The sequence below is a fragment of the Ictidomys tridecemlineatus genome, chromosome 4 (assembly GCF_052094955.1).
Source record: "Ictidomys tridecemlineatus isolate mIctTri1 chromosome 4, mIctTri1.hap1, whole genome shotgun sequence".
NCBI lineage: Eukaryota > Metazoa > Chordata > Mammalia > Rodentia > Sciuridae > Ictidomys > Ictidomys tridecemlineatus.
Window position 1 is genome coordinate 59,247,582 of NC_135480.1, and position 15,676 is coordinate 59,263,257.

At 37.8% G+C, this 15,676-nt stretch overlaps 1 protein-coding gene across 1 annotated transcript; it reads right to left on the reverse strand.

Moving 5' to 3' along the window:
• Nucleotides 1-8,957: 8,957 nt before the first annotated feature.
• Nucleotides 8,958-15,379, reverse strand: LOC101960086 (olfactory receptor 52D1). Its single transcript, XM_013357624.3, has 2 exons — nucleotides 14,457-15,379; nucleotides 8,958-9,093 (listed from the first exon to the last, which is right to left on the reverse strand). The coding sequence occupies exons 1-2, from the start codon at nucleotides 15,377-15,379 to the stop codon at nucleotides 8,958-8,960; spliced, it is 1,059 nt and encodes a 352-aa protein (XP_013213078.3).
• Between the last annotated feature and the right edge of the window lie 297 nt (nucleotides 15,380-15,676).

Consider the following 15,676-nt stretch of genomic DNA (forward strand, 5'->3'; position numbering starts at 1 on the left):
CGGGACGCTCCTCTGTAGATAAAGAGAGAGCAGGGCTTTTGTACTTTCATTTTCTTTATAGCTTTGAAAACATTATGGGCGCTACCTTTTCAAGCCCAATTTTGTTGGCCCTGGATGGGTTGCTACGTTCAAAAGGACTTAAGGTAAAGCAGAGCACTTTGCAGATGTTTTTAAGAGAAGCTGATATAGCGGCTCCTTGGTTTGCTTTTTCGGGGAGTCTTACGATTCCTAGCTGGGACAAATTAGGGAGAGATCTGGATTTCGCTTATGAGCAAGGTACTTTAGAGGGTGGCGTTATACCACTTTGGAAGTTGGTTAGAGGATGTATAGCAGACGGTAAATGCCAGGAAGCTGTGGGTGAGGGTCAGGCCGTTCTTGAACAACTACATGAGGAAAAATCTGAGGGGTCACATAGCGAAGTGGCAGAGAGTATTAAGAGTAAGAGTAGTGAAAAGGCAAAAGAGCCTGAAAATAAAAATAGGAGAAGGCTCTATCCAGACTTGACCGAACTAAAAACACCCGAGGACACAAGCGGCTCAGAGAGTTCTGAGGACCTTGATATATTGTTACAGCAACTACGTAAGATAAAAATGAAAAAGAAAAAAAGGGAGACACAAAGCATGAAAGCCTACCATGAGAAGGGGGATAAATCTAATTTTGATAAATCTAATTCTGAAGAGGAGGTTGAGAATTTAGAAGAAGATGCAGTGCCTGTTGCACCGCCCCCATATGTGGGGGGGAGTCCAAAGCTCCGGGAGAACTTTTCATACACAAGTTTGGAGAACAGTTAATACAGACATAGGACTAGCGTACCCAGTTTTTCAGGATGCTAATAGGGGAAGATACCATGAGCCTTTAGATTTTAAAATAATTAAAACCTTGGCAGAATCTGTTCGCACTTATGGTGTAGATGCTGCTTTCACTCTTACTCAGGTAGAGGGGCTTACCAGATTTTGCATGACCCCCTCAGATTGGGCTAGTCTGGTGCGCGCTTGTGTCTCCCCAGGCAAATATTTGGACTGGAGAGCATTTATGCTAGAGGGCACGGTAGAGCAGGCTGCCCAAAATCAGGATGCCCCGCCTGGAATAAAGATATGCTTTTGGGGCAGGGCAGGTTTGCCAATCAACAAACGGGATATCCTCCTGAAGTATATGAACATATTAATAACATTTGTATCCGTGCATGGAAGTCACTCCCAAATAGAGGAGAAGTGTCTGGCAATCTGACTAAAATTATACAGGGCCCTACAGAACCTTTCTCAGACTTTATTGCTAGGATAGTGGATGCTGCGGGAAAAATCTTCCTTTGTTGTGGATACATCCACATATATCCCCTGGAAAATCCCTTGAGTATTATCCTGATGCAGTTGCTTCTTTAGCTATGTTAGGGATACAACAAAGTATACAATTTTTTAGTTTTCCTCCTACATCTGTGATTGTCCCTTATACGTGTCAACAAATTCAAGTTTTGTGTGCTAACCTGAATAATTGGGCTATATTACGAGGCTCTTTTCTAGGAGAAATAGATAATCACTATCCTTCACACCCTCTTATTACATTTGTTAAAGAACATCCTATCATTTTCCCTAAAATCACTTCTTCTACACCTATCCCAGGAGCTGCAAATATCTTTACAGATGGATCTAAAACCGGTATTGGAGCCTATGTGGTAAATGATCAACCTCCTATCCAACATCAGTTTGCTCCTGGCAATCCACAATGGGTGGAGCTGCAAATTGTCATAAAAGTATTTGAACAATGTCCATTTCCTTTTAATTTAATCTCAGATTCTGTTTATGTAGTTCAAGCTTTAAAGGTGTTGGAAGCAGTGGGTCCCATACACACATCAGGAGTAATGTCTTCCCTTTTTCTCCATCTTCAAACATTGATTTGGAATCGCTCCGCCTGTTTTTACCCCTTGCATATTCGAGCCCACACAGGTTTACCGGGTGCTCTTTCTGCTGGCAATGCCCAAGCTGATCTTGCTACTCGTCCTTCTTGGATGTTCCCTATTTCCTCCTTAGATCAAGCTAGAAACTTTCATAGTAAATTTCATATTAATGCACGAGCACTTAAGAAGCGCTTTACTATCTCCCGTGCTGATGCTCGGCAGATTGTATTGGATTGTCCTAATTGTATCATTTTACATCATCCCCCTTCTGTGGGCGTAAATCCTCGTGGTTTTCAGCCTTTAACTATATGGCAAATGGATGTCACTCCTGTTCCCGACTTTGGCAAACTTAAATATGTCCATGTGTCTGGCATGGATAATGCCAGAACAAGTATCTGTAGATACTTGTTCTGGCATTATCCATGCTTCTGCTTTGTCTGGTGAAAAGGCTGGAAATGTTATCACGCATTGCTTGGAAACCTGGGCAGCCTGGGGATTACCACAGACCATTAAGACGGACAATGGTCCAGCGTATACTGGACGACAATTTTCTTCCTTTTGCAACCAGATGGATATCCAGCTTGTCCATGGTTTACCCTACAATCCACAAGGTCAGGGTATTGTAGAGTGTGCTCATAAGACTCTAAAAGAGATGTTAGTAAAACAAAAAGGGGGAATTGGCTTAGGCCACACCCCGAAAGAGCACCTCTCCCTGGCTCTATTCACTATTAATTTTTTGAATCTGGACATCCAAGGGCGCTCTGCTCTGACTAGGCACTGTTCACCCCCTGCCCCGAACTTTGGGCACGTTAAATGGAAAGATGTACTTTCTGGACAATGGTATAGGCCTGATCCCGTGCTGGCATGGGCACGAGGTTCTGTTTGTGTTTTCCCACAGGACCGAATGGAACCTTTTTGGGTGCCAGAGCGCCTCATGCGGAAAGTTCCTCAAGCTCCGTCAGGAAGGAAGAATTAAGATGAACAAGATGAGGTGCTTGATGCTTCTCCTGATGGTGATTGGACATGAGGTCGTCTGGACTGCAGAACGACTCCTCTGGGTGGTGGTAAAGACGTGGCCATATCCATTGCCCGTTACTTCTCAGACTGGTGTACTTCCATCTTTCTTCACTACTAATGGCTCTGCTACCATGGATTGGCCAACCTTGCCTATGGATACTGTAGCAGCTATTGATAACTTTTCTAATGTTTCATTATTTGACACATTGTGTTTCTCTGTACATGTTAATTACTCTGATTCTGTACCCTGTATTATGTTAACCAATCAATCTTTGGGCTGGTTTGATAGTGATGGTTCCCGGGGCTCAAATGGTAATGCTACTGTAATCAATGGTGTTTTTCCTGCTAAGGTATTGAGAGCCAATACTTCTATTCCTCAACAACGGCATTGTTGCCCCGTTGTAAAGCCATAAAAACTAGTTCACCAGCTTGGACTGGATGTCAGGGCTCATTGACCCCTCAGTTTATTAATTCTAACAAAACCTTTACCTTTTCTTTAACAACCACCTACAAGAATGCTACTTTTCTAGGGTTCAATTTCACTTATAATAATCCTACTCAAGCTGCTTTCTCGAATCCTTTTGACTCCTGGGTATTATGCACTCGTTTGGGCGCCTGCTCACAACTTAATGCCCTTGGATTTATTGATGGAGGTAGTGTTCAAAAATGTAACTACACTTACAATACTTCTGCTGGCAGTTTCGAAGAGCAAGTGAAAGTCAATTGCAGTGACCTATTTAGGTTTGCACCAACACCGGTGTGTGTATGGCCCCCATTCATGTTATTGATGTTCAATTATTCATCTCCTTTACTCAATTGTTCTAACCAGACGTGTAGACTTGTACAATGCTGGAATGCCTCTTTGGAGGACTCTGTTGTGGTAGTACGTGTGCCCTCCTACTTACCTTTACCTGTGTCTATTGATGATGATAATTTGCCTGTATTATTGCAAAGAAACAAAAGAGACCTTGGTATAACTGCAGCCATTGTGGCGACCGTTGCAGCTTCTGCTGTTGCGGCTGCCACTGCCGCCGCGGCTCTCACTACCGCCGCTGCAGCTCTCACTACCGCCGCGGCTCTCACTACTGCTGTGCTTACTGCTGATGCTGTGAACAAGCTTGCTGGTACTGCTGCAACAGCCATGGAGACTCAGACTATGATGAATCAACATCTACATCGTGGCATTGTGCTTCTAAACCAGCGGGTAGATCTACTACAAGACCAAGTGGACATTTTGAGTCAAGTGCTCACTCATGGGTGTTTACTGCCCATGGATGGACTATGCATTACTCCCTTAGCTTTCTATAAATTGAATAGGGCCACTAATTTGTCTAGACAACTGGGAGCTATGCTTACAGGGGTTTGGTCAGCAGAGTTTGATAACCTGACTATGCTGTTGAGACAAGAAATTGTTAGAGTGAATAATACGCGTGTCCACATTGCTCCCATGAAAGATGTAATCTCATGGTTATCTAAATTTTTTAGTTTTTTAAAACAATGGGCAGGCATGGGTGCACTGGCTGTGGTCCTGGTACTTTCCATTGTATTGTGCCTGTGGTGTCTGGTTCGTATGCGCAGGCGGCAGCGGGTGCGGAATCTTATGCTCATACAAGCCTTTGCTGCTTTGGAGGCAGGACAGTCCCCTCAAGCATGGCTCACCATGCTCAAGTGATCGACACAGCACAGGGTGCGAGGCAAGGCACTGCACTTGGGAGCTCTAGGTTTGAGTCCCAAGAAAAGCATGTCCTATTGCATGTGGGTTTGATGTCGACGCCCCACCTCCATGAAAAAGGCATTGGTCGGAATGGTGACTCGCCTGGGGAGGCGCCCCTCAGGAGTGTGCCATTATTTACGGCCACTTTTGCACAATGGAGATAGGACCTCTACTTTTACCTGTTGCTTGTAATTAGAAAAGGGGGAACTGTTGGGAGCTGGTGACCGCACCCTGAAAATGGCGCTGGTTTCCTGCTTCTGCTTCTTTAGCGGTTAGAGTTGTTAGAGGTAAACAACTCCTTGTAAGGCTGTGGGGCTGGGCTCTGGCCTGCTTCCGCTGCGCTGTACCTATTAGACTTTTCCACATGGTGCTAGTTCATTGGTGGGGCTGAGTACTTAAGCTGGGGCAGACCGACCGCTCGCTCTTTCTTTCCTGTTTTCTCATCATGCTTCAAGTGTCCTGAATAAACTGCTGAAAGAAGAATCCTGTGTCATGTTTCCCTTGCTGGCGAGGGGTCGCGAAAACAAAGAAAGCCACATTGTAAGAAACTGTGTGGGTCATTGAGTAATTACCATACCTTTGAAGTTTTAGATAGAAATTTTTTCATTATCTACAGAGTCAGGTGGTGTATGTGTATGTGTGTGTATACTGAGATCTTCAAGAAGTATTTCATTTTTCTAAGATATATTGAATACTGTGAACTTCTAAAGCAGGCATGGAAAGATTTTATTAATTCTACCAATATATTGACATTGATTTATGAATTTTAATTTGTAATATAAGTGATGTATGGATAATAAATGAGGAAAAATAAATGTAAAAATTCAGAGTTAAATATGTCACAATCCCATCATGTGGCTAACAATTGAGAATTAAAGAATGTTTTAAAGTTTGTATTTGGAGGAGTAAGAAATAGGACAGTATAAGTGTGAGACAGAAGGAAAGTTTTAAATAGAGAAATAAATTTTTTTAAAGGATTTAGCATATGCCTTGACCAGCACAGGCAAACTAGCAGGTTCTGGTGAGAGGCGATGGGAGATTAGAAAAATAAAGACTCATTTATGCAGATTGTTGAAGATAACAGCGATATTGAGTGGCATGCTGCTCTCTGATGGAGAAGTAGGTATAAAGAATTACTCCAGAAATCTTTATTATATATGTCTCATTTAATAAGATTAAAGGCTATGCAACCATTATTCTTTGTATTCATGAAAGTTATAGAGTTAGCAACATTATGCAGTTTATTCCTTAGTTACTTACTTCAGTTGCAATGTGCAATGTTAGGAGCTTTGTGAAGCTCTCAACAAAGTCCATTGTTCAAAGTTACTGTTATGCCAGCGGGTTCAGAAGCAGCAAAGCTGGGGAAACATTGTGGTTATCTAGCAAAAGAGTTTCTTTATTCCCGGGAGCTGTGTGCTTGAGATCAAGGTCCAGGATGATAAGACTCTAGCACAGAGCCTCCTAATTGAGGGTATTACCATAGCAACTAGGCTTCCTGCACCTCTGCACAGAAACTTTCCCAGACACCAAGCAGGCCACAGCCATGAAGTCATCAGGGACCCCAATTTTAGACACTGCTTTCCCAATATCTGTTACTGCTATCCACAGTCATGGTAGTTTATACATATGCCAAGCAACAACGATCAGTTTTGATATAATGCTGAAAACCAGAATATAGCAGATGTATCATTTATGGAATGATCACAAGGAGTTTTACTCACACCTGCATGAGACTTATTAAGATGAAAACAGGGGCTGGGGATGTGGCTCAAGCGGTAGCGCGCTCGCCTGCCATGCGTGCGGCCCGGGTTCGATCCTCAGCACCACATACCAACAAAGATGTTGTGTCCGCCGAGAACTAAAAAATAAATATTAAAAATTCTCTCTATCTCTCTCTCTCCTCTCTCACTCTCTCTTAAAAAAAAAAAAGATGAAAACAGGAGGTTGCCACAGTGTGTTAGGAAATGAACAAATCATTGTACTTTCATGACTGTCTTCAGGCCACACAGCTGTGTGTTATTACTCTTCACCTTAGCAGAATATCACTGAAACAACTTGATTATAACCTGAAATCTGAGGTTTCATGACTTACTTTTATTTCTGTAATTAGTACAAACAAAACAGCAACAACAAACAACAACAACAGAAAAACTTGCTCTTGGGTAAGTTCATTCCCCATGCATTTTCTCTAAGCCTCAGTTTATGATTTTCCCTTTCTTCTTCACACTTCTGCATTTTGTAACCCCCGCCTGTAACATCATACTGCAATTGGTTTATTGCGCTTGTTCCTTTTCTCATGAATGATTGTTAGAACAGCATTCTGAAAACCATAGAAGTCCCTTAGTAGACATTCTTTTCTTATTTTCCTTTATAGAAATGTGATTGTCACTGTGGCAGAAACTCTTTTTATATTATTAGAGATATTCACAGTTATGGAGTACTAGTGATTGTAAAATGCAACCCTTCAGCCAGTCTTCAAAAAGTTCCTACCAAAGCTTCTGCTTGCTTTCACTATTTGAACTTCAAACTCTGTAGGAATAGATATTCTCTTTTCCCCAAAATAACAGCTGTGTGTCACATCAAGGGCACTTTGGAAAGCCTGGAAATGCCATTTCTGACCCAGGGTATATATTGGACAGAACAAGAATGGAGGAAACCAGATTATTGGAAAGTTGTTTACTAAGACAATATCTATAATCCAATAATAATTTCACAATTCAAATTATTAATAATAGCCATCCTTCATAAAAGTATAGTTGAATTAAAAAATTTGCGACACATTTAGATTATGGTTTACTTAGTATCCTGAAAACCAAAGGCATATTGCTATGGATGGATATCAAAGATTTTCAAATAAAATGTATATTGATGTGATATTTTCCACTATTATTTGGAATATACATAAAAACATATATGCATGGATATAATTCCACATAAGCTGAAATTTTTAGACAAAGAAAGAAACCTAAATGAATGCATACCCAACTTAGGAGTAGTCTCAAATGTGTGATGAATAAAATGGAGCACAGACAGAGTATGATTTACCTTTGTCACTATGGTGTGCTTTTTTTTTTAAGAATTTAACTTTTCTGTTATTTATTTGGTTTTATATGGTCCTGAGAATTGAACCCAGGGCCTCACCTGTGCTAGACAAGCACTTTACCCCTAAACTACAACCAGCCCAACCATGGTGTGCTTTTTTTAATAGTCACAATGTATTCAACATATTTATGGTCCCCTCTAGTGTTTAAGGTAATAAAATAAATAATTCAAAGCTGAAATTATATTAATTGCATAAAAATAAAAACCAGGGACATAAAAATAAGATGTGTTCTCTCCAATGTCTTGTATTACTGATTTTTCTAACCATTGAAATACATTTCTCCACACCTATCTCCAAAGGAAATGGATAACTTTCTCCACCAATTATAGCAATAATGCTGTGTCATTCTTCAATGTGTTGTTTTTTTTTTCAGAGATAAAAACCATTTAATAGATTTGTCTAGAGGTGAAGTCTCTATTCACATATCAACTGCTCTAAGATTATTTTTCTAGACATTTGAACAATCACAACTTCCCTTTTGTCCCTATGGTATGAACACTTGACACTTAATCATATTTTTTTCATATTGCATTTTATATTTTATCATGTCTTTCTTTTTATTATATTGCAGATTATTACTAGATAGAAATTATATTTTTCTATATATTTTCTTTGCACTCTATTGAGTTAATGCAGAATAAAAAGGGGAAGGTGAGGTGGTATTTTTATTTTTTTCTGGAAAGTAATTTCAGTATAATTTTAAGATAAGCAATAATAAATCACTATAAATTTATCAATATTAACATAGTATAGTCAATAAAAATCTTCAAACCCTCTGCTGTACTAACAATCTCCTGATTATAATATTAAATATTGAGACATATCCAGGGATAAATTTCAAGCAATATTAAATATAGTCAACATATATTTGTTTCTGACTACATGATAAGGAAATTGAGAGGTAATGTAAGAGACAAAAAAAGCATATGCATACTTTTGGAGAAGAATAAATGAATGATTTATAATGACTTTTGGGGAAATCCTGTGGCCCATATTCATCTCTTCACAAAATAAAATAATACAAAATAACATTAATTGAGCATCTATTAGATACTATGTTAGTTGTACTGTTGACTTTTTCCCATTTTGTCCTCAAGGGTGTTTTATGGTACATGATATTATTATGACATAGAAAAGAAAAGTAGCTGAGACTGACCAATTGGTTTCCCAGAGCTATTCTACTGTCATTTGAACTTCAGATATTATAAAGTTTTTACCCTTCCATTAAATACTCAAATATATGTACCCCATAAGTCTTTATAAATGGAAAATGGCATGATGCATTTCTGACTACTTTCAGTAGGATGAAGCATTGCTGAAAATGCATAGATTTCAAAGATTTTCTCAGCATATCTTCTGATACATATCCTCCCAATCATTTCATTAATCATTCTTACACTGATGTACTGAATTACACAGTAAAACCCACATACACATGTATTTTTAAAGAAAGTTGCAGCCCAGTCTCAAGATATAAAAGAGTAGAGATGGCATTGATGCACAACAGGTGCAGCCTGTTCGGGGTGCCCCCAAACCAATGGCATCTGTTTTCCCTAGAAATATTACACACATCAGTTTTTCAGTGCATGGCTATTCTCAGTAGAGCCCTGGAAACTACCTATTGTACAACTAGTTTGGGATGTAGTGAGATTAACTGTTACCTTAGTAGGGCTCTGTGTGGATCAAAAAGAGCAACCACCTGGCTTGAGCACATCTTGTGTTCTCCCTTTCTGAATGAGCTCAGTCATAAATACAGTTTCCAGGTTCCTAACTCCCATGAACAGGGAGGTGGATGGCTTCCACACTGTGTCAGGGAAAGAAGCCATTGGGAGTTGCATATTTGAGTTCAGAATGCAGCTTCTATATGTTTCAAGTCAACATCTAGTGAATGGATAATCTAAGAAGTGGGAGGAAGGGAGTCTTCACCATCTGTCTAGGGAGCCTTTATCTCAGCATCTCAGCAGGATAGCAGAAAATCAGCATTATTGATTTTGATATTTAAGTATAAAATAAGAAAATTCTGACTCAAAGTTTTGTTTAAAATGTCTTTTTATTTTTAATAAGAAAGTATAAAAATATACAAACATAGGCTATACAATCTGGCTATCAGGGATAATTTTATTTCATAGCTTTCTGTTTATGTAATTTTGAATATTTACATCACATTAGATTTCAAAAATTTATACCATACTCCAATTTGTGTGTTGTAATATTAACCATATTGATTTCATAAACAATCAGAATAAATCTCATATAAAATAATTTGATTAAATTAAATAAGCAAAATTATGAGAATTAAATTTTATCTAAACATTAATATGGAAAATTTGACCCCAATTTTGTTAATTGTAAAACTTGTGATTTTGTCACTTTATATTGATTGTTTTTATTCTTCATGTACATCTTAAGCATGTGTTTAATATAAATTACATATATATTATTGAGAATGAGAATTGAAAATTTGTCTAGTCCTTAAAATGCACTTGAAACCCTAAGTAAACTTTGATGGCCAAAGTAATTTTCAACATGCAAATATCTGTAATACTTTCAATTGCTGACATGGATGGTCCAAGCTGAAGTTGACCAAGGATCTGAGATCTAGTTTCAGCTCATAATATAAATGAATGTCCTTTATGCTATCTGTCATAATCATATATTCTCTGTCTTTTTTCTATTTTTTTAATGAATTCTAATCTTTAAAGTAGCCTGTAAGTATAGTGCTGAAGTTCTATGCATTGTTCCTAGGTGCCAGAAATTTCTCATGTGCCTTATGGAGAAAATAACTTTGTTAGATAATTTTTCATCCTTAAATGGGTTACAGTTCTTTAGATTATTAATTCAAATAATTATGAATCCAAATTGTTATCCCAGAAAAAAAAGGAGTTCACTTACTTGTATATCAGGCCTATCTGGGACATATTAAAGCAACATCTATCATGTGTGGTAGAGTTGTGGGAAAGGTATGTTACATAAAATTTTCTGGCAGTCATTATTTTGGACTGAGACCCATTACGAGGCAGAATAAAATAGCAAGGCATCAATTGTGTTAAGTGTAATATAATTAAATGAAATGCTAATAGGAAATCCCTAAGCAGATCAGTTTCTCCCACAAATGGGACATTTATAGAAACCAGTAAGAAAGGGACCAGTTGACCTGGCTCATCAGCATAAAGAAGTCCCTTTCTGGGATGGGGATGTGGCTCAAGCGGTAGCGCGCTCGCCTGGCATGTGTGTGGCCCGGGTTGGATCCTCAGCACCACATACCAACAAACATGTTGTGTCCGCTGGGAACTAAAAAATAAATATTAAAAGTTAAAAAAAAAAAAGAAGTCCCTTTCTTTGGACCCTTACAAGGAAAGTAAAATGATCTTAACCAACTCAATTCTTTGTCTTATTCCGTATTCTTGTTCCTGCTCAATCTGCTTTACAAACCCAACAGTTCAGTTCTGCCCAACAGAGCTCCTTCTGTTTTGAGACAGGCTGATGCCCAATTATTGGATCACTAATAAAAGTCAGTTATATTTAAACTAAATTTGTGAAATTTGCATTCCTAATGGATGAAGAATATGGCACATTTGTGTATTCTTGAGATATCAACAACTAAAAATCGGTGTAGAGTACCGCTTTGTTGTGAGGTCAGAAGACAAAGTCATTTATATTCAAGTTAACCAAGGTTGTAATGTGGCTATTTTTTTTTTTTTGGCTGATGTATGTGAGTGCAGGTTTGAAGATGTCATAAGGCATGAAAAATGACAACATTCTAACAGAGGCAGCTTCTGCCTATAAGAACACAGCAGAAGGATTTATAAAATGACTGTTAATTTTTTCACAGGCTAATTCTTCCACTTACGTGGAAGAGCAAGTTTTCAATAATGAGAAGATTGGTGGATCATACCAGAATGTTAGCATAAGTTCGTATATAATACAAGTGCTTCCTTGAGTGCCTGGCAAAAAATCAGATTGTGTGATTTTTTGTAAGAATAATATACTAAATGAGATATTCTTCATAAAACATACACCTAATATAAAGTTATACTTTGATCACTTGCGAAAATACTATGATCCCAGGCTCATATGAACCGAACACTGTAATGACTAGTTCCATATATTAGCTAATTAAAAATTCAAGTGATTTTATAGAGCATAACCACTATGAGCAATGAGAATTGACTTTGAAATTGTAAATATACAAATAGGTTTATGTCTATGGGCAGAATTGCTCATACTTTTAATTTCTAAGAAAAATTGTGCACAGTTACAGGGTACAATATGATGTGTTGACCTGTGTATACATTTTAGAATAGCCAATTCAAGCTATTTAATATGTAAATTGCATTGTACTTATTACTTTTGGAAGTTGAAACACTTCTGATCAGTTCCCTTAACTATATTCTAGTATCAATATATTGTAGCTAAGGATCCTCCTCATGGGGTACACAGGATTTCTTCAGCTCATTCCTCTCACTTAAATATTGCATTTATTTCATCATGTAGTCTTGACTCCAGGTCTCTAGTCTCTTGTTACCCTGTTTTCCTGTTTCTATGATCTATGCTTCTCCAGATTTGTTATATGAGAACAAGCACTATAGTTTTTCTGTGCCTTGATTAACATAATATCCTTTAGGTTTATGCATGTTGTTGTAATGACAGTATTTATTTATTTTAGTCTGCTTATAAAAATTGCATGGAGAACCTTAAAGCATGAGTGACAGAACACTATTCCCACTGCAGTTTTGTCTTTTCTTTAGTTCCATTTGAACACATTCATGTAGCATGTGGTTTTTATGTGTCTGAGTTTCATCACTTAACATAATGCCTGTGAGATTTATCCATGTGAAACAACAGAACACAAAGAAATGCACAACTTAATAGAAGTCAGTGAGAAAGAATAATTATCTATTATTTAATGACAATTTGGCCAATAGATGTTTTACAGTAATAACATTTTAAAGAGGAGTAGGGTAGTGACTTGAAAAGATTAACAGAATATTATAACTGGAAAAACAAATTGAGAAGCTACAAAAGCATAGTTCCAGAAGGAGAGTGAAATAATGAAATCTTTAGAGGAGCTGATAAGATAAAAGGTAATCTTTATTTAGTAACAGTGTATGTTGAATGCCAAATTACATACTGAAGAAAGGAGGTTAGTTAAAAGGTGAAGAAAAAGAAGTCTGTAAATATGGCAGTATGTCACAAAGGTCTAAAAATGACCTACTGTCCTGTGTGATGTTGATTTAGTTCTAATCCTTCCTCTCTCTCTCTCTTTCTCTCTCCCTCTTTCTCTTTCTCTCTCTCTCTCTCATTTCTGATTATTTCCCACACAATTTTTTTGTTTAGTTTTGTTTTTGAGAAAAGAGCAGTTTGATAATGAGTTGTACTTGGAATACACCTGTCTCAGCACAATGTTTGCTACAACTTTCATGCACATTAGCTAAAGAGGAAGTTAAAATAAAAATGGCTTGCAAGAATCCTAAAAAGAATAGCAGACAACATATCAAAATATTTTCTTTGTTTTAGTAATTTTTGATATATCACTCCCCAGAATGTTGAAGAGATTTCAAAAAGTTTAGGTATCCAGGAAAACCATGAGAATATAAAATATTCAGAGTCATATAATTCAAATAGTCAAATATCATCATACATATGTTTCTATTAAATAATTTACATTACAGAAAAATAAATATAATCATCTCAAAATTTAAAATTTCAGAGAGAGAGACACCAGAATTTTATTATCATTGAAGAAATCAGCATATTTTCCTGGATATATGAAACATAAATGGGTCAAATTCAATTGGTCTTCAGATATAGAAAAAAATTATTGATTACGTAAGATCTCTCAAAATAGTTAGGGAAAAATAACATAGGAATAAGTAGAAATCTAAACATAACATCCTAGAAAGTACTAAGAGGGTTGTCATAATGGTTCACGGGCTAAGAATGGTGATATACACCAGCAGTGTCAATTACTGGGGAGGACTGCAGACCAGGCTAGGCATCATAGTGACACCATACCTTCAAAAAATAAAACAAAATTAAATTAAAATTTAAAAACCCTGAGAAAAAGACAATGATATATTCTTGCAGACTCCTGTTTTTTTTTTCCTAAAAACTTGATCCCTAAATATGTTCAGACAATGGTTTCTACAATTAGAGTACATAGCTATTAACGTTAATTGATAATATCACAAACACTGCATGCCAGCCATAGTCATTATATTAAAATAATTATTATTGAGGATAATGATGCAATTCTCATTTTAGAGTAAGGCTACAATTTAATTGGAGAACATTACTGGTATGCTTACATAATTGACACATCTGTGACAAAACACATTGTCTTTGGATAAATGATTTCCCACAGAAAATTCATAGTCATCTGAACATGAAAAGAGCAGCTTAAGGAATAACCACACATTCTAAGACAGATAACACAGAGTTTCTTTTTTTTTGTTTTTGTTTGTTTTTTGATACCAGAGATTGAACTTGGGGGCAATTGACCACTGAGCCACATCCCAAGCCCTATTTTATATTTTATTTAGAGACTGGGTCTGACTGAGCTGCTTAGGTCTTATTTTACTGATCATGACTTTGAGCTCACAATACTCCTGTCTCAGCTCCCAAGGCACTGGGATTATAGGCGGGCACCACCATGCCCAGCTAACAGAGTGTTTTATTCAGATATTGATCAAAATTAAAATTCTTCAATACAGAGCTTTCAAAAACTGAACAATTTAAGAAATCTGTCTCGTATTCTCTTAGTCCTTACTCCATAAATAATGGGATTCACCATGGGTGGGACAAGAAGATAGATGTTAGCCACAAATATGTGGACATGAGGAGCTACTTGGTGCCCAAATCTGTGGGTAAGAAAAGAGAAGAAGGCTGGGGTATAGAACACCAAGATGATACACACATGGGAGACACAAGTGCCCAGGGTCTTGAGTCTGGCATCCTTGGATGGGAGGCGGAAGACAGTGTGGAGGATGAGCACATAAGAACAAATGATCAGTATGAAGTCCACTCCTCCAGTAAGGAAAGCAACAATGAGGCTGTAGGCTCTGCGGATTCGTGTCTCAGCACAGGCAATCTTGATGAGGGCCATGAACTCACAGTAGGTGTGGGAAATTATGTTGGTTCTGCAGTAGGGAAGCCAACGAAGCAGGAAGGGATGAAGACTGAGAAGTGTTGTACCCCGGAAGAAAATAGCTAGACCTATTCCTCCAATTACACTGTGTGTCAGAATAGCTGAGTGTCTTAGTGGATTACAAATGGCTACATAGCGGTCAAAAGCCATGGCCAGGAGGAAGCCAGACTCCATAGTGGAGCAAGAGTGAATCAGAAACATTTGAGTGAGACAGGCTTCAAAGGGAATCCCTCCATCATGGAACCAAAAGAGGCTGAGAAGTTTGGGGACAACTGTAGTGCACACAACAAGGTCAGCGGCAGCCAACATGCAGAGGAAGAGGTACATTGGCTCATGGAGGCTGGGATCTGTCTTGATGATAAACAGAAGTGAAGAGTTTCCCAGTAGATCCAAAAGGTAAACCAAAGAAAAAGGAATAGAGATCCAGACATGAGCAGCCTCCAACCCAGGAATGCCAATGAGAACGAAGGTCAATGGATGGACATTGGTTTTATTGTATGCTAACATCACAAGGGTCATATATTCCAGTACTTTGAATGGATGTTTCCTCTAAACTGAAAAAAATAACAATTTATACATTTTTCAATAATTTATAAATTTTACAGACTGTCAAAGAAAGAAAATTGTAAAGCAATGTGGGTCATGGAGTAATTACCATACCTGTGAATATTGAGATAGAAATTGTTCTATCACCTGTAGAGTCAGGTTCAATTACAGTCAATCTGCCTTGAAAGGATGAAAATAGTGCCTGAAGGTGCAGTCTACACTGAGGATGAGGATGGAAGAATCACTCATTCTTATTGA